At 47.1% G+C, this 24591-nt stretch overlaps 9 protein-coding genes across 9 annotated transcripts; 6 read left to right on the top strand and 3 right to left on the bottom strand.

The window, feature by feature from the left end:
* The first annotated feature begins 290 nt into the window (after positions 1 to 290).
* On the top strand, positions 291 to 2118 carry LY89DRAFT_647991 (cytochrome P450). Its single transcript, XM_018211985.1, has 5 exons — positions 291 to 517; positions 566 to 762; positions 810 to 1168; positions 1216 to 1834; positions 1883 to 2118. The coding sequence occupies exons 1-5, from the start codon at positions 322 to 324 to the stop codon at positions 2003 to 2005; spliced, it is 1494 nt and encodes a 497-aa protein (XP_018070288.1). The 5' UTR covers positions 291 to 321; the 3' UTR covers positions 2006 to 2118.
* Positions 2119 to 2468: 350 nt separating this feature from the next.
* LY89DRAFT_735074 (uncharacterized protein) lies at positions 2469 to 3571 on the top strand (the record flags this gene model as incomplete). The annotated part of the gene is made up of 3 exons (XM_018219973.1): positions 2469 to 2792; positions 2842 to 3498; positions 3554 to 3571. The coding sequence occupies 3 exons, from the start codon at positions 2469 to 2471 to the stop codon at positions 3569 to 3571; spliced, it is 999 nt and encodes a 332-aa protein (XP_018070287.1).
* A 51-nt stretch (positions 3572 to 3622) lies between these two features.
* On the bottom strand, positions 3623 to 6124 carry LY89DRAFT_99269 (uncharacterized protein). The gene is made up of 8 exons (XM_018223564.1): positions 5764 to 6124; positions 5483 to 5706; positions 4982 to 5433; positions 4671 to 4932; positions 4175 to 4612; positions 4024 to 4130; positions 3875 to 3974; positions 3623 to 3811 (listed from the first exon to the last, which is right to left on the bottom strand). Exons 1-8 carry the CDS (start codon positions 5931 to 5933, stop codon positions 3684 to 3686), a joined length of 1881 nt encoding a protein of 626 aa, XP_018070286.1. The 5' UTR covers positions 5934 to 6124; the 3' UTR covers positions 3623 to 3683.
* Positions 6125 to 8719: 2595 nt separating this feature from the next.
* Positions 8720 to 9973, top strand: LY89DRAFT_587418 (uncharacterized protein; the record flags this gene model as incomplete). The annotated part of the gene is made up of 1 exon (XM_018209431.1): positions 8720 to 9973. The coding sequence occupies one exon, from the start codon at positions 8720 to 8722 to the stop codon at positions 9971 to 9973; it is 1254 nt and encodes a 417-aa protein (XP_018070285.1).
* A 1076-nt stretch (positions 9974 to 11049) lies between these two features.
* LY89DRAFT_99197 (uncharacterized protein) lies at positions 11050 to 12033 on the top strand. The gene has a single exon (XM_018223563.1). The coding sequence runs from the start codon at positions 11178 to 11180 to the stop codon at positions 11868 to 11870; it is 693 nt and encodes a 230-aa protein (XP_018070284.1). The 5' UTR covers positions 11050 to 11177; the 3' UTR covers positions 11871 to 12033.
* A 202-nt stretch (positions 12034 to 12235) lies between these two features.
* On the bottom strand, positions 12236 to 13593 carry LY89DRAFT_618621 (uncharacterized protein). Its single transcript, XM_018210843.1, has 3 exons — positions 13211 to 13593; positions 13064 to 13141; positions 12236 to 13013 (listed from the first exon to the last, which is right to left on the bottom strand). The coding sequence occupies exons 1-3, from the start codon at positions 13533 to 13535 to the stop codon at positions 12457 to 12459; spliced, it is 960 nt and encodes a 319-aa protein (XP_018070283.1). The 5' UTR covers positions 13536 to 13593; the 3' UTR covers positions 12236 to 12456.
* Positions 13594 to 14961: 1368 nt separating this feature from the next.
* Positions 14962 to 18173, top strand: LY89DRAFT_647983 (FAD-binding domain-containing protein; the record flags this gene model as incomplete). The annotated part of the gene is made up of 4 exons (XM_018211984.1): positions 14962 to 15430; positions 15484 to 15752; positions 17334 to 17575; positions 17627 to 18173. Exons 1-4 carry the CDS (start codon positions 14989 to 14991, stop codon positions 18171 to 18173), a joined length of 1500 nt encoding a protein of 499 aa, XP_018070282.1. The 5' UTR covers positions 14962 to 14988.
* Positions 18174 to 19794: 1621 nt separating this feature from the next.
* Positions 19795 to 21411, top strand: LY89DRAFT_685817 (uncharacterized protein). Its single transcript, XM_018215153.1, has 5 exons — positions 19795 to 20143; positions 20202 to 20275; positions 20337 to 20523; positions 20577 to 20689; positions 20744 to 21411. Exons 1-5 carry the CDS (start codon positions 19990 to 19992, stop codon positions 21122 to 21124), a joined length of 909 nt encoding a protein of 302 aa, XP_018070281.1. The 5' UTR covers positions 19795 to 19989; the 3' UTR covers positions 21125 to 21411.
* Positions 21412 to 22113: 702 nt separating this feature from the next.
* On the bottom strand, positions 22114 to 24450 carry LY89DRAFT_707989 (dynamin family protein-like protein; the record flags this gene model as incomplete). The annotated part of the gene is made up of 3 exons (XM_018217651.1): positions 22114 to 22350; positions 22509 to 23977; positions 24033 to 24450. 3 exons carry the CDS (start codon positions 24448 to 24450, stop codon positions 22114 to 22116), a joined length of 2124 nt encoding a protein of 707 aa, XP_018070280.1.
* Positions 24451 to 24591: the final 141 nt, after the last annotated feature.

Here is a 24591-nt window from a genome sequence, read left to right as displayed (position 1 = left end):
GAACAACAGCAGACAGTGAAAGTATGAAGGTGGGGTTTCGTGAGCACCCCTCCATTCCCGTTTCAATGCCCAATCATCGACGTGAAACTATGCAGGCAGCGTATCGAACATCAATGGGAAGCTAACATGATTATCATGCAGCTCAACCATGATAGGCAGGGAAGCTGCATTGCAGGCCAATTTACCATTCGCTTGCTTGTTCATCTGCCAAGGCACAAACAAGGGACAAATGTCAAGAAAGCTCGTCATCCTCAGCATCTGTTTCCATCTCGATATCCAACATTCTGCAACCACGCCGTACCACTTCGATCTCCGTGCAACATGGCAGGTATTGGAGCAATCGCATCCCTGTCTGGCATCCTGGCGGCAGGGATCCTAACGTATCTCTTCTACAACTGGTACCGCTTATCGCACATCCCAGGTCCATTCTGGCCCTCGCTGTCGAAGTACTGGCTGGTTCAGCAATCATTGAAAGGCCAGATGCACAGTGCATTGAAAGAAGTCACAGATGAATACGGTGAGAAAAAATGATTGCAGTACATCAACGGATTGCTGAAAGATGCAGGTTCTTTGGCACGAGTTGGGCCAAATGATTTGGTCACGAATGACCCTGATATATTGCGCAAGATGATGGCGGTTCGTTCGCCGTATACTCGAGGTCCTTGGTACGATGCCATGAGGTTGGACCCAGCAAGAAATAATCTCCTGTCTTTGCGCGACGAGGAAGCGCATACTAATCTGAGGAACAAAATGGCTGCAGGAGTAAGTGTCGTCATTCAAAAACGCCAAATTATATTGACCTGTTGTAGTACTCAGGAAAAGAAAACAGTTCAATGGAGGGAACCATCGACAAGCAAATTCAGAACTTGATAAATTTGATTGAGCGGAAATACCTATCAACTAACAAAAAATCCGAACCCATGGATCTCGGGCAGAAAGGGCAGTTCTTTACATTGGATGTCATCAGTGATCTGGCGTTCGGAAAAGCACTCGGATTTTTGGATAAGGACGAAGACGTCTTTGAGTATATCAAGATCACGGAGCAGTATATTCCTGCGATGCTGGTGATGGCAAACATTCCATGGCTGGCGAGACTCACCCATACTCGTCTGTTCCGAAGTTTGTTGCCGAATGAGGCCGATAAATTGGGCTTTGGAGCTTTCATCGGGTGAGTGTTACCCAAAGACTCAGAAAGTCAATGTTAATTTTGCGTAGAGTTGCAAAACAGATCACGAGGGATCGGTTCCAACCTGGTGCCGAGCCACAGAAAGACATGATGGGATCATTTATCCGACACGGCCTCACTCAAGAGGAAGTGGCAGGCGAAACCCTCCTTCAAGTCATTGCCGGAAGCGATACATCGGCGGCAACAATTCGAGTAGTACTACTCAATTTAATGAGTTCTCCTCCATGCTACCGAAAGTTACAAGAAGAGATAGACAGCGCAATAAAGACTGGCAAGATCTCTTCACCAATCACGGATAGTGAAGCGAAACAGCTACCATTTCTGCAAGCAGTGATCAAAGAGGGTCTTCGAATCACACCACCAGCGACGGGGATCTTCAACAAGACAGTACCAAAAGGTGGTGATGTGTTGAATGGTATATTTGTCCCTGAAGGGACGCAGATCGGATCCTCATTTTATGGAGTTCATCACTCGAAGAAAATCTTCGGAGAAGACGCAGATTTGTTCAGGCCGGAGAGGTGGCTCGAAGCCGAGGGAGATACACTCGCTACCATGATGAGCACTAGTGATTTGATATTTCATTACGGGAAGTACCAATGTCTTGGAAAGCCTGTTGCTCTTATGGAACTGAATAAGATATACGTTGAGGTGAGCAATTGGTCAATGTGGCCTTGGTTGGTTTACTAATTAAGCTAGCTACTGCGATCATTTGACTTTGCGATCGTGAATGTCAATCAGCCTGCGAAGTTCCTCAATGCGGGCATATGGATCATCACTGACTTTTGGGTAAGGGTCACTAGGAGAGAGGAGTCTCCGTGACACGGTCCTGATGGAACGGATGGCCTTCAACCTTGCAGAGCCGACCTAGAGCCCGAGAGCCTAGCTTCATTTTGGAATTGAGGGAGTATTTTGCATCGCTTTAGAGACGTATGAAAATATGCAATGTAAGAAAATTTTGAAATGTTGAGGACAATGATCTAGATTTCTGGTGCATAGACTTTGATATAGAAAGGCTCCCGTTTTCGGTAAGCGCTAAAATGCAATAAGGTAAAACATTCCGAGGCAGGTTGACTCTTTTCTTGGCGGAGACTTTTTCTGTTCCAAGATGACTCGGGAATCTGATACGCTGGAAAATGTCCAGCCTTTGCGTCATCTGGCGGGCAAGCAAAGTATATAAACATGGTCGTCATCTCCAGTGTAAAGAAGCAAAAAGAACAGGATTGATCTCAGCACCTCATACTCTGCTTTTCACAATTGCTACAGCTGCCACAATTGCTTGACCATGGGTTCTATTTCGACACCTCCGGCATATGACCAACCCCTCCCAAGCGGGGATGGCATACTTCCATATGCTCTCAAGTCTTCTGCTGGCTCAATCGAGTCTTCATGTCTTGCTCAGCTAAAATCAACTTCACTGGATACGCCACTTGAAGAAATGAAAGCACGATACGAGAGAGATGGCTATCTCTTTGTCAAAGGCGTTCTGCCACCGGAAGATGTCATCGAAGCACGAAGACAATACTTCAACTACCTCGGTCCCACAGGCCTCACAAAGGAAGCCTCGGATCCGGCAGCAGGAATCTACTGCGGAAGCGATCCCAGACTCGTATCTAATCCTCTCCAATATACCCAATCTTAAACTGATGGTCAAACAGTGGCTAGCACCAGGAAAGCTACGCACAGCATTCGGACTCGAAGGCCACAATCCCGAGTACGTGGACCGCATGCTCGCCGTTCACGCTGCGCCATGGTACCGCGGCTTCTCAGCTCATCCTACCATCAAGTCGTTCATCGAGCGTCTGACAGGGTGGGAAGATAGCACGCTTCTCGAGCGCTCGATCTTGCGTCCTAATGTGCCTGGTGGAGAAGCTACCCAGGTGCACTATGATCAGATCTTCTTGCGCGGAGGACCACCTACCACCGTCACAGCCTGGGTTCCGCTCGGTTCGTGCACCATTAGAGGTGGTGGACTCTTGTATCTCGAGGATTCGGTCGGTATTGGTGAGAAGCTGGAGAAGTACTTCGCGGAAGCAGCGAAGGACTTTAGTGAAGAGGAGAAGATCTCGGCGTTCAATGCTGCCATGATGGATACTGGATTTCTGGAACGTGATGCGGGGAAGTTTGGGAAGGAGTGGCAGAGGAAGTGGTTGGCGGCTGATTATGAGGCGGGCGATGTCGTGTTTCATCATCCGTTCATTGTACATGCGAGTGCGGTGAATGAGGATGAAGATGGCAGGATTCGACTAGCGACTGATTTGAGATATGTGGAGAAAGGGAAGCCTTTTGATGAGAGATGGATGAAGATTTATGAGGTAAGTCCTTTGGTGGTGGTGAGCTTTCTAACGTTTGTTGACAAATTTTGTGTAGCCAGATGATGGACTCTGAGTCGCTTTCACTGTGTGATGTGGAGCTGATACTTGGCGTGGGTGAAGATCTAGAAACACGACGGGTTGTCATAGCAGTTCGTATCGAATTGTTCTTCTGAGAATCAAAGCCTTCATAACCCCCAAACGCCCCTCAAAATATCTTCAAATCTGAGCGAGGGCCAAGCGACATGTGCTTGTGCTTCAATCAATATATCCAGTAAAACTTGCTGTTCAGTAGGGTCTGTGAAGCGCTCTCCGCCTAGTATCTCGTCGATTAGTCTAGATCCCAACAGAAACACAAGTGACCATCGCTATCACTCACACATGGCGATTGCAGCGCCAGCAGTGTGCATCGCACAAACGTGCTGGCGATTGGAAATAGCGATACCGCAGAGTAATCGAACTTGCTCTCTAATTTGTTCCTTCAATTACAGTCAATAAGTGTGAGAAACTTCCTTTCGCTTCTCTTACATCAACGAACTCAGTTCTCACTTTCCTATCGACGCCGATGGATGGGATAGTCGGGTCATGGGTCAAAAGGAGAATCCTGCAAAGTCCGAAGTAATGGTGTGCCGCCACTGCTAATGTTAATAGCGACCATCAAAGTGAAAAGAATTCTTACCATGACAATCGTTAAGAAACCAGATTTGTGGGAGGGTGTCGGTTCTTCCGTTTTTTGACTTTGAAGATCCGATCGGCCTGAATGTAGGAGGATACTGCCTTGCCCAACCAGCAACATATTCAGACAGTCTTCCATACTCCTCCACAGCATCTGCACGTTTCTCTCCATAACATAAGTTCAAGCAGTCCGCAAGACATGCAATGATTCTGTATGTCCAGGTCCAGTCATCGGCTGGCTCAAGGCTAGGGTCGATATCACAGAATTGGGCGATTGTTGCGATTGGTTTTCTGGTCATGAATGATATGATTACTTCTTGCCGTAGTTCGATGCGCAGACAGTTGATGCGAAGAGATGATTCATGGAGTGAGTCTTCCCGACCACGTATCAAGCTTTGTGTCGAAAGACCGTGCCCCTGAAATCGGATCGCGGGATCATCCTCTGTTGCTGGTCAGCTACCGAATTAATGGTGAAGTTTACATCCTGGGGCGAGGTGAACCTGTCATTTCATCTAACACTCGTAGAACTATAGTCCCAGCGAACAATAGATCGTTCGGGATCGTGTCTTGGTCATTGAACTCTGGAATGAGCTTTTCTAGACACTTCTGCTGATATCTGTCTGCTAGGTACGGATCTACTTTGCCTTGACGACTAAGATGTCTGGCGGAGACGGCGAGTACTGCGTTAAATAACGTTCGGTCCGTAGCACACGCTGGAATGACTAGATTTTGGAAATGTCTGTCTCTATCACAATAATCGAACTGCGAGAACGTCAAAATTCGGAAAACCGAATCACCAAACAAAACGTACCCATGGACATAAATCACTCATAAAGTGTTGCAGGATTGTTACTTCGTCTTGAGTCTGCAATGGCCATAGACATTCCGAACTTTCCAACGATGGAGGGATAAAGAGATAGCTCTTCGGCGAGTGCGTCCATGGTAGCGGGGACGAGCTCTCCTGACTCCGTGTTTGAGGTCCGAATGGAAGTCGGTTATAGGTTGATTCTGGACTTCTCTCTTCGTCATGATTGGCGACTAGTTCGCTAATTGACATAGGAGGTCTTTGCAATTGAGTCCCAAACTTTTCCTGGGCTCGCATGACGGGATCGTGCTGGGTCACTACATCTGTATACAAAGATTCCGAACCTTCGAGCGCAGTGACTGGCCAATCTGGAATGTATGGTGAGTAATTTTCATCTTCGTTGTCACTCTCGGATCCTTCCAAAAAGTCAAGATCATGACTTTTGTCTATGAACTTGACTTGAGATCGTAAGCATAAGCAGTAATGACATGAAAAGAGCGACCTTACGATTCGGTTGCACTTCTGCCCAGTCCTGGTCTTCGCTCCACTGCAGCTGGCTCTTCCGCTTTCGTTTCCCTTTCTTCTTACTCGTGGCAATACTTGGATTATGGTCATGGCGGAAAATGTATTGCTTAGAGCCCGCACGATCACACCGCCTAGCAGCCGACAAGCATTTCGTGCAAGAGGGTCGTAGCCCATCGCATTTCAGGTGGCGACTCTTGCACTCGTGGCTAGAACGTATTGTCAATTGATCACATTCAGCTAAGGTGACTCTTGTCAAAGATTACCATGCATGCCGATACGGACCATCTTTTGCCTTTCCCATATTCTGACAATTTGCCAATTCTGGGGATGGCAGGAGGTCGGGATCGATTTCTGCTTCGGGATGAGGGATAAATATATACTCAGGTAGGCACTGTTTGGCAAGCCGGAATGTTTGACCTTTATGGTAGACCATGGGTCAGATACGTATGACATAAGGGATGCGGCTTCGGGTCCTTTGCCAATGAGATGATGCAAAGCATAGTGCCTTCGGGATGTTTGGCCATGTTGAGAGCGATTCTTGCGCTTGCAGATCCGCAGTGGTAGCGGCCCAGCTTCTCGCATATTTCACTCACTCTGTTGTAACCTTTATGACAAGAAAGGCTTGTTATCATATTCAACGCAATGATGAGCAGAAAGGAGGAAGTTCTGATTAAGAACAGTGTCTCTAACCTATTTGGGAGTAGCGCACTCTTATTTGCCGAGGTAGTCTTACCTTCACCAACCTCTTGAGTGGCAACATCTAGCATAGGTACCTACCGTATCTCATATGTACCATTACGTTCTATACCTCTTGATATACAGTGCATATTGAAGGAGATGTTTGCTGCAATTATCTTCTTTGCTGCTTCGCGCTCTAGCATAACAGCATTGCACCCCACTCTGATGCGTGTCTTGACGACGTCTCGTCACGGGTATATTCTTCTATATTGATGAAGAAGCGCGCTCTCAGCTTGCGAAGGATTGTTTCCCGGTGACAAGCTGACTGGAAACGAAAGTTCGAGCAGCTGGACTTGTGCCATCGGCCTGTTAGATTTCGTTCAGTCGTCTTTTCCGCGTTTTCCTTGTCGGGTTGTACACCAAGCTCCGTGAGCCAGAGACCGAGTTCATGACCTTGAGAAGTCTCTCCATTGGATATCTGCATGTCTTCCATATCGTTATTGTCAAGTCTATCGCGACTTCATACACTGGTCACGTGCCTATGTTACGATGCTCTCCGACTTAGAAGCCCATGCAGTGACCGGGCCTAGTAAGGCTTAGCCTCCCTCATATAATAAGCACATGCACTTTGAAGCTGCTGTTTATGGAACCGGTAAAACATTTACCAGCATGAGTGCGAGCTACATGTAGCCGGTATTATGAACCCACCCGCCAGCTGCAGGCCTTGAATATACTATTGGCGAGTTGCGATAAGTCGAGACGCTTGCGTATGATGATGTATGGGAATTGTTCTATATTCTCTCGGCGTTGATCAAGCTGTTATTGTATTGATGAAGTCTTGGAGTTGGGATTTGGCATTTCAGACCAGGAGGCCACGAAGCTTCATCAAACGAGACGGCAAGTGTGCGCTTTTGAAGCCCGTTACTAAGTTATTGTCCTTGCTTGCATCTCAAATCGTTGTGAGAGGAGATACCACGAAGCTTCATGTAGCAGAGATATCGGCTTCCTAAACATACACTCTTTTGCTCGAGAAAACAAATCTGGTGAGGAAAGGAGGTGCAATACGCTCGCATCATCTCGCCACCTCAATGAGCCTGTGTCAGCAATACTGATGCAATTATAGTTGCTGAGTCTCTCTTCTCTTTCCTGAAATATTTGCAGTCCATTTTTGTTTTGGTGTCAAAGCTTCCTTCATACCCGATTGCCACAATCTCGTGCCCAAGGTGGGTATAGAAGCTTGGACATCGTATCTGCAATTTGCATGGGTTGCTCGTCGTGAAGAATCTCCTGATGGCCTCTTTTCTTGTCGTCAACAATTCATTGTCAGCGGCAACATCGGCCACTGGATCCGTGTCTCATGTTTCGCTCGTCAACTTACGAAGATTTGCTCTCATTTCGCAAACCATTCAACCAAGAATCTCGGCGCTGGAATTCTCATTCTATCTGACGATCTCTTCCAAATATCACAACGTTCTTGGCCGAAGATAACAATGTTTGAGCATTGAAGCAGTGTCGTCGCTGAGCCCCGTTCTTGGTTGTGGATCCGCGGATCCAAATCCGGCATGGCCTATGCACATTTCTGCCCCTGGACATGGCTACATGTGATCTTGGCCTTGGCACGATAAGTTTTCTCAAATGAGAAGATCGGCAGAATACGGAAGGCGCGCAGCCAAGTCAATCCAAGAGTCTGCCACGCACGCTACAGAGAAGTACCGACAGAATTAGGCCCCCACGAACTGGTGCCCAGCGCTCTTAAGCAACTTCCAAGCTTGTATCCACCGCTTTCGTACATTCAACAGTCTCATTTTGTGTTTCTCGACGAATTTGCGTGGTGGGTAAACGCCGCCCAGCCTCGAGCCGAGCCTTGCCCAGCCTTGCGTGCACGACCTTGCCAAGTCTTGAAGTGGATATACTCCTATTCTAGGAGACCATGCAACCTTACCGGGAGTAAACGAGAAACGTGCGTCCATGGATTTCGGCGAAATTCATGCCAATGGGGAGACTCCCTCGGCACTCATGCTCATCATCCGATGCCCTTATCTCTTGGCTGCCCGTTTGGGATTTCGAACTTGAGGCTCTTCCACGTTTGCGTCCAAACTTGGCTGTTATAAGATTGCCATGCTGCCCCACTGCGAAGTTGCTAGTATGACAGATTCTTCATCGAAGTCGTTTGAAGTTTGAAGTTTGAAGCAGTCGTTTAGCAGGAGACCGTGGGATGGACGAACGACCTATATTGACCCGCCGATCAAGTGATCACCACTTTTCCGAACCCACTTAGACCATGCCTCTCCCAGTATAATTTCACATCACGCTCTTTCATTCATTATGTCTCACCAGGCCGGCCCCATTGAAGAACTGGTACAATACAAGAAGGCTGTGCTCTTCGACGAACGACGTGACTCTCGCATTCGCAGCAGCATCGAAGCCACGCTTGAATTCTTCTCAATAAGAAGGTCCACATTCATTAATAAATTCGACAGCAGGACTGCGATTCGAGATCCAACAGCCACTCGTTCCAATACTACGATTTATCATTCAAAGATGTCTCAATCAGCTTCTCACCACAGCTTTGGCAAGCCTGGTCACATTCTGGGAAGAGAGGTCACATACGAAAAAGACATTGAGGTAGGGTCAATACCTCACGACCACCACAAACATGAAGAAATCGCCGGCCCTCTCTCGATTAAAGATCGCCTGAAGCATTTTACATTCGCATGGTACGCCAGCACGATGTCAACAGGAGGAGTGGCTTTCGTCCTATCCGTTGTCCCAAATCGATTCGAAGGTCTTACAGGCTTAGGCATAGGCATTTTTATCTTCAATCTATTCCTGTTCACGGCAGTTACAATCGCAATGATTTGTCGCTTCGTCATACACCCTGGAACGTTCACACATTCGCTCACAAACCCACACGAAGGTTTCTTTTTCGCTACATTCTGGTTGACAATCGCTACAATACTTTCGAATACCACCGCTTATGGAATTCCAAACTCCGGGCCATGGCTTATCACAGCTATACGCATCGCTTTCTGGGTATATACTGTCTGCGCGACATTACTCGCCATTTTTTACTATCACATTCTCTTCACAGTCAAGAAGCTCGTCCTTACCAACGTCCTTCCGGGATGGGTATTGCCCATCTTCCCAGCCATGCTAGTCGGGACACTCGCCTCAGCCATTGCAAAAACACAGCCTGCTGAGCATGCAATGACCATACTCGTTGCTGGCCTCTCATATCAAGGACTCGGCATGATGGTCGCCATTATGATGTATGGCCTTTACTTCGGCCGTCTTCTGACCTCTGGTCTTCCAGCCGATATGTCTCGTCCGGCCATGTTTATTGCTGTCGGCCCACCATCTTTCACGGCGCTCGCATTCATCGGCATGGCTCAAGATGTCACTGCTGCAAAGATCTTTGCTGGGTACACGACACTCAACGGTATCGTGAATCAAGACCTCATCCCAGATGTCTTGTCTTTGCTTGCCCTCATCGCAGCTATCTTCTTATGGACGCTTGCGTTCTGGTTCTTCGCAATCGCCGTCGTCGCCAGCCTCGAAGCTGTCCAAAGAAATGATTTCCATCTCAACTGGTACGCATACGTGTTCCCTAACGTTGGCTTCACGATCTCGGCTATCAAGATTGGAGAAAGATTGAGTAGCCCCGCGATCCAGATGGTTGGTACAGGAATGGCCGCTGTGTTATTTTTCTTGTGGATTCTGATTGTGATCTGCCACATCAGAGCCATAATCCAGAAGAAGATTTGTTGGCCCGGGAAAGATGAAGATGCGCATTGACAGATCGGGATTTCGAGGTGCTGAGGATTTTGAAGAGGTGGATTAAGAGAACGTCAGTGCTACCTCAGCCTGTCATTACCACGATTGAAAGTCCGCGCCGGCGCGGTCTCGAAGTTATAGTACGTCTCATCCTGTCGTTACCGCTGGGAAGACTTCGCGCCGGCGCTGGTTGGGAGTTTTGATTTAACGTAGAGATAGATGGGCATAGACTGAGAAATAGATATGGGAAATAGAGACGATTATAGACATAGATGAGATATACCAAGTAGATATAGATGACACACAGAGAGATACATATTGATACCACGATTAAAGTTCCTCTCTACAATTCCTAGTAGCCATCCGTTCGCAGTATCTCGAGCTTCTCCGCTTTTTGAATGAGATAGTGGCAAGTGCCATAAAAATACTTCTTGTCTCTTCAGTTTTGAAGACTTCTTTTGGCAGCTCTTCAAGCTCGCGATTTCCGACTCGAGATCTATTCCATTCACGTGCTTTCCACAGCCGCATTGTCTAGAAATGGCATCCCGATATTGTCCGTCACTCGCATAGATGTCGCCACCAGCATGACTCGACGACGAAACAAAGACGTACCGGAAGGTTTCCGTCCCGTTCCGGTCAAGCCACCCGCCTGCTTGGCACGAACTCTATTCCTGCGTCAATATCAACGTCTTTATCGCTTGCCCATTAAGTCTCGTATGGATTTATTTGGAGCTTCCGCTTTTTCAAAGTCGTATGTACTGTACAGAACAAAGCAACACCCCCGCACCTAAACTTGAAGCAATGAGCTATTTACTAATGAAAGCCGTTCTTCTATCCACGTTGATGTTGTTATTATTTGCTGTTACACTTCGCGGAAGCGGAGTTTGCGGTTCAATCTATTTTCATACTCACACTCACTCACTTATCTTTTCATATAGACGGCCCTCTATACCAATCTGTCAGCCTTGAAAACGCCACAAACCTTGTGATACGAGCTGTCAACATTATCCCACATCGTATGCCATATATAGTCGTTGGTTACTGGCTGCAAGGTTCGCTGTGCCACATGCGTCGTGGATGCGCAGTCGTCGACTGCATGAGGCACAGTACGTACGGATGCAAGGAACAAGGTACCATGATCCTACTTGGCTTAGACAAGTGCATCCGATACCTTCTCCATATTGCATAACTTTGCTATTGTTTGCTATGTGAGGGAGCTTCGCTCATGAATTGGCAGTTCCTAGCATTCGCTGCTGGATCAGAAAGACTTACCGTTGCCGATATGACTCTCGATTTCCCAGACACGTCTTCAAGTAAATCAACCTCCACTCAGACTGCCCATCAGATCTCTGGTTCTGATCTTTCAGTTTCCGATATTGAAAGTTCGATTTCGTTTCAATGTACGGAAGTCGGAGCCGAAAAGATCGAGTTTTCAAACTCTCCCCAAAATGCCTCCAGCGAAACTAGTTTCCGTACATCGTCCATTTTGAAATGGTGGCTTCCTGAAATTGTGGCTTCGACTCTTTCTGTTGCAACATTATTTTCTTTAGCTTTAATCCTCCGCCTATATGAGAAACGCAATATTACAGACTTAAGATTACTTTCTTCCTTGACACTGAATGGCTTGATCGCTGTAATATCAACCTTGAACAGGGTCCTTCTCATGGTCCCGGTTGGATCAATTCTCAGTCAAGAAGGCTGGCACTGGTTCGCTGAGAAAGACCAAAGAAAGCGTTGCAAAAGTAGTCTTGGAGATCTCGATGCTTTAGACCAGGCAGCTCGTGGTGCTTGGGGTAGTCTTATCTTTCTGTTTTGTTCCAGATTAAGGCAAGTCTCTGAAACTTCGGACACGATAGATGCTGATATTTGGGAAGTTGGGATTCCGTGGCCGCTGCTGTCATTAGTGTACTATCCCTAGGGTTTGGGGTCTTTATTCAGCAACTTGTGTCTCTCAAAGTCATGGTAATCGAAAGTCCAAACTCGTCCAAAGGTCCGGAAAACGTTCCACATATGAGCATGACGAATTTTGTGCGAAGCACCAATCCCTCCGAATTGACAGAGTGCAATTGGAAGACATTTCAACGAGGCATCAAGGTACATTGGGGCTGGTTTATCCCCCCTGTAACAATTGTTATCTCGTCTGTTGCTCTGCTGGGTATCATGATAGCAAGAACTGCAAGGAGCAAGGTGCGGGTATGGAAGGGCAATCCCTTGATCTTGTTGCTATTCAAGGTAGATGATGAGATCAGGCAGGATGGCATGCGGCACATTCAATCGTATATGGGCGTGGAGAAAGCCATTGGTAACAGGAAAGCTGTCTTGCATGAGAACTCAGATGGGTGTTGGATGTTCCGCGATCCAGAAGCTTGAAAACACGATTCGTTAATTGGACGAAGGCAGGATCTCTGCTGTAAAACAAGTTGGAGGAAATCGAATTTGGAGAAAACCCACACGAGTAGAATTCAAGTGCCTCTACAGGAGCTCCTTGATTCGGCAGAGCCCGCTCACAAGATAGCAACCCCATTTGGAGGAGATGCAACACCACCGGGGACGTTCAACGGCACACTACTAAAGAAGAACGACCACTTACTCAACCTCCGACATTCAGTCGCCAACCTCTGCAAATCAAACAATTCTCCTATCGGCATTCCCCACCCCGCCAACAACCATTCATGCATCCAATGAGTTTTACTCTGGAAGGGTATTGCTTCGAATGCCATCATATCTCCCACAACAGCAGAAAACTGATTATCCCAGATCCACTTGAGACTCTCTTCACAACTCTTGACCCCCATACCTGGCATGTCGGTGGTGGTCGCGTAAGTCTTAGCGCCACCACCCTCAGACTCGAGAGCTTCGAGAGCTTTTAAATATCCACTATGGACGAACAAGATGTCTCCAGGTTTGAACGTAACGCCTTGGGAATCTGCGACTGCTTGAAGATCGGCAACTGTAATCTCTGTAGTTTCCAAGGGTTTGGGCGTTCGGCCTTGGGTGCTGGCCCAGTGGTCGTAGTCGAGAAGAACTCCTCGACCTACGACTCCACCGTTCTCTACCCAAACTAAAACTCGTAAGCCAGACAATTTTGGCTTGTTGGTGGATGATGCTTACCATTAATACCATTCTTGCTCGTTGAATGAATGTCCTCTTGCGTACAGCCATTGAAATAAATCTTGTGATCTTGATATCCTGCCACTCGTATTAGTATCTAGCAATAATATACCAATCCGACCCGTGGCGCCAGAACGTGAATATTACCGAAATGTCTAAAGCCATCCCATTGAGTGCTCGACTGGGTGTTGAGTGTCAAGATATCGTCATTCACAGTCCTCGGCTCTTTGTGCTTGATATGTTGGTGGAATGCTTGCCGACTAAAGCACGGGGTTTTGAGCGCATTCAGGCTCCAATCTGTTGTTATTCGTATGCCATGAACAATTTCCTTTGTTGCTGCAAGAGTGGTTTCTGGGGTAAGGCGATTGAGCATGCCTAGCTCATCCTTCTCTCCATACAAACCCCAAGCATTCCCTCTAGGCCCGCCCCTTTTGAGCGGAAGAGATGAAAAACTGGGTGTTTCGGGCAGCATTTCGATGCGAGTGAATTGAAATCTTCTGGACAATTGGGTATACTTTAATATCGTGACGTCGAAATGAAAGGCATGATGTTGTGAGGCCGGATGCGGGGCAGGAGGGGTACGCTTTGCTCGCTTCGGTAAAGTCAGGGGCGAAAGTGGGATGCGCCAGCAGAACTAGCCCCGGACAAGTCTCCGAAGTTACTTTTCCGAGATTCCTTTTCCGAGAAATTTTAATTTTGACATTGGATCATAAAGAGTATCTTGAATAAGTTGTCGCCGTCTTTGATACGGCTTTCCGCGTCGCTTATATTCGTGTCCCTCAAGGTATAGCTTCCTTGTGCTGTTGCATGACCTGCGACTTGCATGATATCTTGACATGTGGAATGGAAGAGGTACAACGAGGCCTTGAGAGCCACGGTATGTTTGCGGAAGAGATTGAATTGTTCCATCTCTCCATTAGGGTGTTTTTAATGTTTCGTTTCCTCGATTCTTTCAGTTCAAAGGCAATCTCTTCAATTCAAGGCTTACAGTGTGCGATGGCAGGGATTCTCTGCACAGCGCCGCCGGTTGAATGAGAAGCGTTGATCTCCAAGTCCCTGACACTTCTGTTATCTACACCACCAATGGAAGGTGTATCGAACGTTTGGGGGCGCTGTTTAGGCAGCGTTGCAACTGCGTAACCACCCTTCGTAGGCTGAGAATATAAGGCTTTCCAGTAGTTGAAGGCAGAATACCCTCTGACTCTTAGCTCCGCCAGCTATTCATTCCACCTATTCCCTTCTGCACTCTTTTTATATATGAAAAGTAGAGATCTCTGACTTTGGAAACCCGTTATGAAGGTTAGGGGTGAATTCAAGTCTCCATGTTTTTGAGTTTGAAGATAAAGTATTGCACGGTGGCACAGCACAAATCGAGACCCCAGTAATTGTTAAAGTCGTGGGTTTAAAGCTCAAATCTCGCTCAACCTCCAGGGAGCCTACCCCCTACAAGCCAAGCTATCCCAAAAAGCTTGTCTTCTTTGGGGCCGATGTCCGTCTTGGGGGCGATCCAGGCGTACGTGCATAGAGCCTCACTACACTGATGCGCGTTGTCGGCACAGCTATACGCTGCGACGAATCCACAACGTTGAATTTCTATCTGCCGACATGGGTTGGAACTAGCACCCATGGGCCGCAATAACACTCGTTTGTGGAAAGAATATGATCCAACGAATCCAACGACTCAAAATGCCGGTTCCAACCAACGTTGGGTAGGTTACAAGAACACCATCAGCGCTCGCAAAAAACCCTACTTCGACTTTCATCATGCCAGAATCCAACCTATGTTTATGATGAGCGGGTCGCGGTGAATGTAAGGCGATCAAGGCCTCTCTGATATAGATGATTCACAATAATTCTCAGCTTTTCCTGACGCTTCATGCAAACCGTCGCATAGAATCTCTCTTTCCATCTCCACGATTTTCAAAATGGTTTCGTCACAAGTCATCAAAGCTTTGAAAGAGGCGCTACCGTCAGGCCAATTCATTCAGCGCGGAACTCACTCCTACGACAAACTGAACTCATGGTACCTCTCCGAGTTGGAATCCGATCTTCAACCTGCCTACATCTTCCAGCCCCGAACAAAGGAAGAGGTCGTTACTTTTGTACAGACCATCAAGCCCTTCATCGGTGATGAGAAGTTCGCGATCAGGGGTGCAGGATGTCAACCGCTTCCCGGTTGCGCCAATATTCAAGATGGCATTACTTTGAAACTGAGTCATCTGACTGGAATCAGTATCGAGGACGGTATCGTACGGATTGGAGCCGGTGAGCGCTGGGGTACGGTGTATGAGAGGTTGGATGTCGAAGGTCTCGGTGTATGTGGAAGCCGATCTGCAAATGGAGGTATTGGAGGGCTGGCATTAGAAGGTTTGCACTTCGTGACGATCTTTGAAAAGATCTTGCTAAGCGACAGTTCTTAGGCGGGTTGTCATTCTTCTCCAGCCGCGAGGGGTTTATCTGTGACAACGTCCTTAACTACGAAGTCGTTTTGGCCTCTGGTGATATTGTCAACGCAAACGCGCATGAGAACTCCGATCTATGGATTGCTCTTCGAGGCGGTGGAAACAATTTCGGAATCGTCACTAGATTCGACTTCAGGACTTTTAAAGAGGGAAACATATGGGGCGGCACTGTGTTCTATTTTGCTCCAAGCTTTCCAAGCCAAATCGAGGCTCTCGTTGGCGATAGCGTAGCGGATCGGAGCAGTGAGTTTGACTCGGAAGTCAGAGAAGAGCAGTCTGTTGGAGACTCCTGCTTCGGCTGCCAGGGTGTTGAACCTGGTTCTGAAGTCTCGTACGGTCTCACTTGGAAGCATGACCAAGTCTTGGTAAGCGTCTTGCTTTCTTTGCTTTTCGAATGGATCAACGTAAGCTCGAGCTAAGTATTGCAACATTTCCTCTAGCGTCTTAAAGGGGCGACGAGGAGGGTTAATTAGCTTAGAGAAGCGAGTTAAAAGCTGCGTACGAGCTTGGCCGGTAGTTTTGGACAACGTATAGTTTATACGCTGGAATTCGTCCGAAACAAAATCGTTGTAGTACTTAGACGCTTCGAGCTTGGCATGGAGGGCAATAGACTAATTTTCGAACGTTGGATCGATATTGTTATTAAACAAAGGTGGGTCCGGGAAGCGAGAGTTGTATTGAATGGATGATTTACGAGAGGTGGGCTTAAGTGTGAATCGCAAAGGGATGTTATCCCTGGGGTTTTGAGCAAGAGATTTCTTTGTGTGATACGATTTATTTTCTTTGTTTGAAGAAAAAGAATTGTTCGAATCGTTTGATAGAGGAGCTTTTGGGAGAACGCTGGACTGAAACTTAGGCAAGGGGTTAAAAATAGGGGTTCTTTTTTACTTAGTTCTGGGCACGGATTTCGTAATTTCTGGACGATTGGTTCGTGCTCTTTGAAAAACTTGTCGGAGGAGTGCGTATTCTCGTACGTATTTTAGGTCGTCGTTTGGAATGGGGAATGGTTCGCTTGGTGGGTTTAACTGTGTAACGCCAAATTTAATGTCACGTTAGTCTTTTGTTTCGATAAACGGGTAGATGGTTGTAGCACTATTCGAAGCGGTGCTGTGGAACGAAGACGTAAAGGGGTTCCGTTGGGTCGAGTGTTGGAGTATAGTATCGTGGCTTTTAGTAGGGCTTTGTGTGGGGAGTTAAACTTTTAGTTGGTTTTTATATAATATTAGATTAACTAAGGTATCGACGGTAACGGTTTAAGCGTTTTCGTTCGCGAAGGTGTTTTCGATAAGAGTTTTTTCTTTTCTTTTAGCTGACTTTTTGGCTTGAGAGCGCGAAGTGGTCTTAGTAAGTGGATTGGTATCTCTCGTTTGGTAAGAGGGAAAGTAAAGCTTGTCGAATAGTAAAGGGTGAAATATGAGGTTATACTTCTGGTATTATTCTCTGGCCGTAGGTGCTGTAGGTGCCTATTATTCTCACGGCTGTAGATGGCCGCTGCTGGTGGGATATTCTTTGGAGTGCTTTCCTAGGCTAGAGGGGTTTGGTGACTTTTAGATAATGTAATAGCACGGTGGGAAGCTTAATACGTAGACGAAGAATCGATTCGGCTATCTCTTAGAATCTAAAGGTAAGGAAGGAAGAAGGGAGTGGGAGAGCCAGAGTTTATATACGCCAGAGTGAAACATGCTTAAGCTCTAAGCCCGATCCGTTCCCAGGGAGGATCACGTGGAGGCTACCTAAGTGCTCACGTGATCTCTAACCAGGTGATCCAGATCAGGGTGATCCAGGTGATCCGTAACATTGTTAGAGAGCTTCATGACCCGAATGCCAGCACAGATACTCATCTTATGCTTAGCATCGGATATTCTGCAATGTTTAGCGAGGATATCATGTGCTTGAACCAGCCATATTACACCAAGGCAGTCGAAAATCCTGCAGTACTCGATCCCTTCACCAAGATTCAACCACAAGTTGATTCTCTGAATACGATGCGGTTACATAGCTTGAGAGAAGCTTCTCAGGAACAGGCAGCATCAGCCCAAAAGGGAGTGAGGTAGGACGTTCTCTTCAATAGAAAGGCTCGCGGAACTGAATTTGCTTGTAGATGCGCGTATATGAATATCACCGTCAAGGCTGATGCAAACACGCTTCAAGCCGGATCTGCCATCTATACAGCTGGGCTTGCGCCCATCAAGACCGTCGAAAATGGGCTATTCTCATTCACCTTGCAGCCATACCCAATCTCCTTACTAGAAAAGTCTGCATCCGCAGGAGGAAACTTCCTAGGCCTCAAATCTGCGGACGGTCCTCTCGTTTCGGTGCTCTTGATGTCGTACTGGAAGAACAAGGCCGATGATGAGGCCGTGCTGGGATTCATGAAGACTGCCCTAGAGAAGATTAAGCAAGAGGCTGCTTTGAGAGACAAACTTGTTTTTTACTTGTACATGAACTATGCTTTTAGCCACCAAGATCCGATTAGCTCTTACGGTGCTGTGAACAAGGCGAAATTGCAAGAGATAAGTAGTAAGTATGATCCAGAAGGCATGTTTCAGAGAGGTTGTCCAGGAGGATTCAAGCTTTTCCCTTGCATGGGTGTTCAAGACGAGCAAGACATGATGGCAAAAATTGTGTTGACAGTAGACAAACACTAGGTGGCTCAATAATAATCCGATCAAGAGAGATTGTTACGTAATTCAGTTTTGAGCTCAGCCGAATACTTTTGGCTCAGTGGCGGCGGGCATCCACACTCCTTTGATCTGTCCAAGCGATTAGTACCAACTCTTTCGTATTTCCACCGATGATGCTCCCATTACTTATCGGTCATTTCATCATTTTATTAAGAATGACTAAATGAAGTTAAGAAAACCCGTACACAAGGTTGCATTTTGCCTAGGAGCCTAGAGGTGGAGATACAATTATAGACATAACCCCTTTCAATCCTTAAGCGAAGCCCCTAAGTTTAGCGAGTGGGAGACGTGTATTTCGACTTTTTACCAGCTTGAACCCTGCTTCAATATATCTAATATCTATATAAAGACTACGAGTACGTGTAGATTTCTCCATAAGAAAAGTGCCTGATAGTTGCTCAACCTTGCAGTACAGGTCCATGTAACTTGCTGATACTTTTGCTTGTGCACGTGAAATTACACATTTATTCCGACCCGCATCATACTGACGAGACGAAGTACCGCTCCCTCAAGCAAATGCATTTATTGGCCCAGTCTTACGAATTATCTTGACATGCGACATGGTACCTTGGGATCATTGAAACATGTTTTCTTCATTTAAGGCGAAGGAGCGCGAGAAAGGCACGCACACTTACTGAAACCATAGCCGCCGAAAGCATTCATCATTACGGCCGGCTTTAGCATACATCCGCTTGAAGTATCATGTGCTGTTTGGATATTTTGATCTTTTCTCTTAATTTTCAATTGTCGAAACTCGTCTTCCTAACGAACTGAAAAAGTCTTTGATCTATTCTTCAACGGGTTGCACAGATATCGCAAGACCTGCTCGTGAGTAGTAGGCGAGAAACTCAATTTGCAACTATCACTTTTTGGGGCGCTGACAAGAACTGTGAATGCGGATCTACGAGCGGATTTGGAAAGGATTCATTCCACTTCCTTTCGTGGACTGTGCCCCAGACGTGATCTTGGCATCAGATGGCACTTCACATGCGCACGTAAGAGTGCGGCGTATCCTCAAGAAATAAGCCGGTGGATATAATAACAATAGCCAAGAAAGGATTCGCAGTGGGATGGGGCACATACTCACTGTAGATAAAGGCAATGTTTCGATCAGATCGAAACTAAATTGCTTTTGGTTTGTGAATCAGGATTGAGGAACCAGAATCAGGCTTCAAATGCCATTCTGAATCACCACGCTCGGCTTCTCGTTTCTTTTATATTTCCCAAACAACGCATCACTTCAACACAAACCCAGATACATATTCGGCGGTATCAAGAACACCTGCTGACCCCACGATCTCCCTTCCAGAGCCCAAAAACCTATCACGTGTGTACGTACAAGTACCGGTGCAAGGGGGATCTCAAAAATATCTTGTTCAGCCCTGGGCAATCTATTGGCAGTCGCAGCAATAAATCTTGGCCACCCCCAAAAAGCAGACACCGCACCCAATCAGGCACGAACGTCCCGCCACTTTGCAACAAGTTTTGTTGCAGCGCTTGGGGTATCCCAGGGCTTGGCTCGCATCGCGATTTGCACTGCCCCCTTACCTGAAACACTCGGGGGCGCTGCAGGTCCGCATAACACCCGCAACCTTATAACCTGGACTTATTTCCCGGCAGACCACGACGTGCCTTGATTCTAGATTCCGATTTCTTGCATTTCTCTCACGACAAAAAGGAGCCGATTGAAAATTTCGAACGGGACGCTGGATAACCTCGATTCGAAAAGCAGACGAGAAGGGATACAGAGCGGCGCGCATGTGGCGGTGTACTCGAAGACATGGTTAAGCGCTTTCATCAGAAAAGGGGCAGCGATGATGACACGGTAGCGTTGACGGCCATCGACACAGAACAACAATCGACAAATTCGGAACCAGAGTACGAGTACAAGCAGGTGAAATGGAAGGACTTCGTGACGAAGAAGAAGTATATACGTACGTGCAACCTGGTGGAGGGGTCTTGATGCGGGGTATTTGTACTGACGGAGCACAGCATGGTGGATTTTGTTCATTGTGATCAGTGTCCTGGTGGGGTTGATGTCATTGTATCACGATAAAATTGTCGATGTAAGTCCTCATGCTCTGGAATTGATAGAAGAAAGAATGATATACTAATTGCCAACAACAGGCATTAAAACCAGCATCGACGAAGATTAAAGATTTACCGGCGGGTTTCCTCATACCAGTAGCAATTCTTATCATCCTTTCCTTCCCGCCTTTATTCGGCCACGAAATTATTGCTCTCCTTTGCGGTGTTGTATGGGGATTGTGGATTGGATTTGCTATTGTTGCGGCAGGAACGTTCTTAGGAGAAGGTACGACGCCGAACCTCTCACCTTCCATGCATTATGACTAATTTACTTTTCAGTTGGAACGTGGTTTGCATTCAAATACGCATTCAGAAGAAAGGCCGAAAAGTTAGAGAAAACAAATCTCAATTACGCAGCTTTAGCACGCGTCACCCGCGATGGTGGCTTTTGGGTACGTACCCCCTTCCCCTATTCATATTCAGCCAACATCTAACCACTTCCTCAGATTGTCCTCGTAATCCGCTTCTCCATCATCCCCTCTCATTTCTCGACCGCAGTATTCTCCACCTGCGACGTCAACTTCTGGTTCTTCGCCATCGCCACCTTCCTCACCCTACCCAAGCAAATCATCCTCGTCTACGTTGGCGTCCTCCTAACAGAACAAAACACGAACAACACGCTCAATTATCTAGTTGCGGGCGGCGCTTTCATCATCACGGTCTTTGCCGGATGGTACATTTATTCGAAGATGCAGAAAGTGAAGAAAGTTTTGCTGGAAGAGCAGGATGAGAGGAAACGCGCGAAGTTGGAAGCTGCTGCGCCCGCCCCTGCGCCTATGCAACCGATGCAGCCTATGTATTCGCAGCAAACCGGTATTGCGTATTAAAAAGAAAATTGGGAGGTTAGATTTGGCGTTGGGTAGGGTCGGCCGCTCTGAGATGAGCTGGCATAAGTCCTGACGCGAAGAAGTCAGCGGTCAGGCAACGGCCGTTCCGGCTGCACTGTTTATAGACATTCACGAGTATAGCAGCATTGCTGGCGTTTGGGTTGGCATTTGGAGTGTACTGGTACTTGGGATGGGGTGGTTGTATCGTACGAGCGATTTTGGCTTTGGCATCGGAATCGGGCCTTCTGTACTAATAATGTACATGATTTGATGAGCATACGATTCAAGACCTTCAACTTGTTTACTTTCACATGCGTTCCATTTTAGTGTTCTGGTATGCTTTCTTAGTGCAATCTACGCCTTGACTTCTGCTTGCCAATCCATCACGAAACCAAACCAAACGTTACGTGAAACGTGATCACGTGCGGCGTTGCAGTTGCGAGTTTTCCAAGACGTCGAGGCGCCGAGTGGCAATCGTTCCGACTTTTGAGGCTCTGACAGGTTTCAGACGACCAAGAGCTGCAACTTTGAATTCTCAGGGCAAGACCTGGGACTTGTTTCCATCACGCCATTTGTTCTCTTGTCTTGAAATTCGGCGCCCGTGGCATATCGCGATTGGGTATTCAAAGATGAAGGAAGCGTTTTTCGTCAGGTCAGAGGGTCGTTCAAGAAGAATGCGATAGAGCGCTGCCTGAGTTTTCTTGTACTCAGTAGTCGTTAAGTTTGCAGCCGACTTAATGGAGTTACAGAGTGATATCAAGCAGGCATTTAAGCATTTCGTCAAAGTCTGCATTTTACTGGGCTAGCAAGCTCTGTAATGCTCACTTGCTTTTTTGGATGCGAGTCACGAGCACTTTTGCCATAGTAAAAGTGGATTCTACACGTACACATAAAATATTACTCTACTGCCAAATTACAGTAAACGCGGCACTCCAAGAAGTAAAACCAAGCACACGATGGAAACGTTTGCAGGCAGCCGATCCCATCCATCATCTCCCACCCATAACGCCTCGGAAAATCTCGTGGCCATCCTTCAACTTTCTAATGCGATCCTCCAAGAACTCTCTCTGGCGCTTGGACGAAAGTGGCTCCGAGGCAACAGCTTCGGCTTCAGCTTCGGTCATTGCATTGACCACGACTGGAGAGAAGATCTTTTCTAGACCACGAATGATGTGGCGTTCGACTATTTGCGTAGTGACGTTGGCAATGAATGTCTTTTGCTGGACCTATGAAAGTTAGTTAAAAGTGGCACTGAGCAATGCAGTGCGTAGGAAGTTGGGAGTGACGGGAAACGAGCCTTATAAATAGCAAGCAGGCAATCCAGTGCTTCTTCGGATTCAAAGCTTTGCATGTTCCTATCGCGCTCCGTCCAAGCCATGACCACCTTCTCAATATCAACTGTTGAAGTGGTCTCTTGTTGGGCCACTCCTGGTCGAAATTGTTGAGGGACCAACGTGGTCTTGGTGGCATCTCTGACAGTCTCTGCAAGTGCAGTTCGGTGCCTGGTCTGTCGTCTGGCCCTAATGGTATCAGTATAGTAGTGGTTGTAGTTTATTGGATAAGCATTGATCTCCTCCATGATAGTAAGAAGCTCTTGGCCTGCGGTCTCACGACGCTCACGGAGAACATCATTGATCTTGCTATCCCATAGTCGAGATTCGACGTCCATGGGACACTTCTCGTGAATGAGAGTCTTCAAGAACTGAGAGCAGTGGGAAGCAACCTCTTCAATGTGATCAGTAGCAATCGTCTTCCATTTGAATGATTGCTCCCAGAACAATTCACCGATCAGAAGCGGGTTGTAATTGCCAACCAACTCACGACCACGAGTTCGGGCCAGAACAGTGGTAATCCATTTCAAGGCAGACTTCTTCGACATCTCGACAGGAGGGGCAGCAAGATCAGCATATGCTGCCACATTTGGGTCCAGCGGTTGCATCCCGTCATATCCAAGGGTGAAGTGATACTTATGTGCGACTTTACAAAAGCCTTCTGCAAATTGCGTATTGCAACGTTGAACGACAGCCCGAATACGCGAGTTCGAAATTGGATTGTCGTCCGTAAGGAAGTCTACGAGGCCGGGAGTCTTGTGGAAGTATGCGCCTTCGTAATGTCCGTCAACAGCAGCCTTCGCAATCTCGTGAACATCGAGACTCAGTTGCATGAGATATGCCTTGCAGTCCGCAGCAGTAGAGCGGCGGTTCCCCATCATGCTGAGTTGTCCCTGCGCATCATCTAGTGCATCTTGGAGATCTCGACGAAGTTTTGGAAGCTCTGCCTTGATATGCTCGAAGAGGAGTACACTTAAGCGACTTCTGAGGGTAGCAATTCCAACACACTCTGCTGGCAATTGATTGAAGTTGGACTTCCTAAAGAATCTCGACTCGGAGGAATTTCGCTCATTCAAGGAATTGTCGCCGTCTTCGAAAGCACGATTCTTCAGTACATGCCAGCCTAACTTGAAGAAGACGTCTTCATTTTGTGCAAGAGAGATGAATGCTTTCTCGCTGCCGGAGCCGGCTGGGAGTCTATCGGGCTTGGTGATAATGCCAAGTGTCCGGCTTCCCTCGGGATCGTATCTTCTGACCTTGGTAAGGATTGGTTGATTAGCATGATCGTTAGTTGCTGAGATGACCGCAAGACATATGGTTCGGGGTTGGGAGATGTAGTGGTCAGTGATATCAGCTACCATCTTGACATCAGCAGCAGTCACGCCCTTGGTAACATTTGCGATGAGTCCAGGGATATCAACAAGAGTGAGTTGAGGTCGAGTCGGTCCTTCGATTTCAATGCTCAAGACGTCCCGTGCGAACGCTCCCAGAGAAGGATTCGCGGCTCTGTTCTCCTTCATACCTACAAAGGGTAAGTAAAGCGTAGGATGGAGAGTACCAGGAACAATGAGACTCACCCATGGCTCTCATAGCCATTTCCATGATTTCTGGCAACTCATCAAAGTCCGTAATTGTCTCCTCGAAGCTCTTGATCGTTTCTTGTTCATGAGCAGGTCGCTGAGTATCAGGAATGATCTTTACCGTGAGTGAGTTATTGACGGCACGACGAAGGATAATTTCCGTGGCAAATCTAGTGCAAAGGTTGTCATTGCGCGGGAACGGAATCTCCGTCAAAGCTTCGAGGACAGAACTCTTTCCAGCAGACTGGTCACCACATACGACAAGTTGTGGAAGTGAGAGAATGCTCTCAAGTCCGCATTTTCTGACCTGTGCGACAGTGTCGAGGATGCGTCTTTCCTCATCGGTTTGAAGATCTTGAAGAGAAGCAGTGACTTCAATATCTGCATTCTTGGAGCTTTTCTTGCGATGAGACATGATTGAACTGCCATCATCAGTTACAAGTTCTCATACTTCATGAACAGGACTTACTCACTGATAGATTCAAGACCGCTGATACTTGCTTTGTGAGTGAACTTGATTGCTTCAAGGTGAATGGGTGTGGTTTGGGATACTAGT

Source organism: Mollisia scopiformis, assembly GCF_001500285.1.
Source record: "Mollisia scopiformis unplaced genomic scaffold LY89scaffold_14, whole genome shotgun sequence".
Classification (NCBI taxonomy): domain Eukaryota; kingdom Fungi; phylum Ascomycota; class Leotiomycetes; order Helotiales; family Mollisiaceae; genus Mollisia; species Mollisia scopiformis.
The sequence above is the reverse complement of the archived record's forward strand: the minus strand, read 5'-3'. Positions and strand labels throughout refer to the sequence as shown.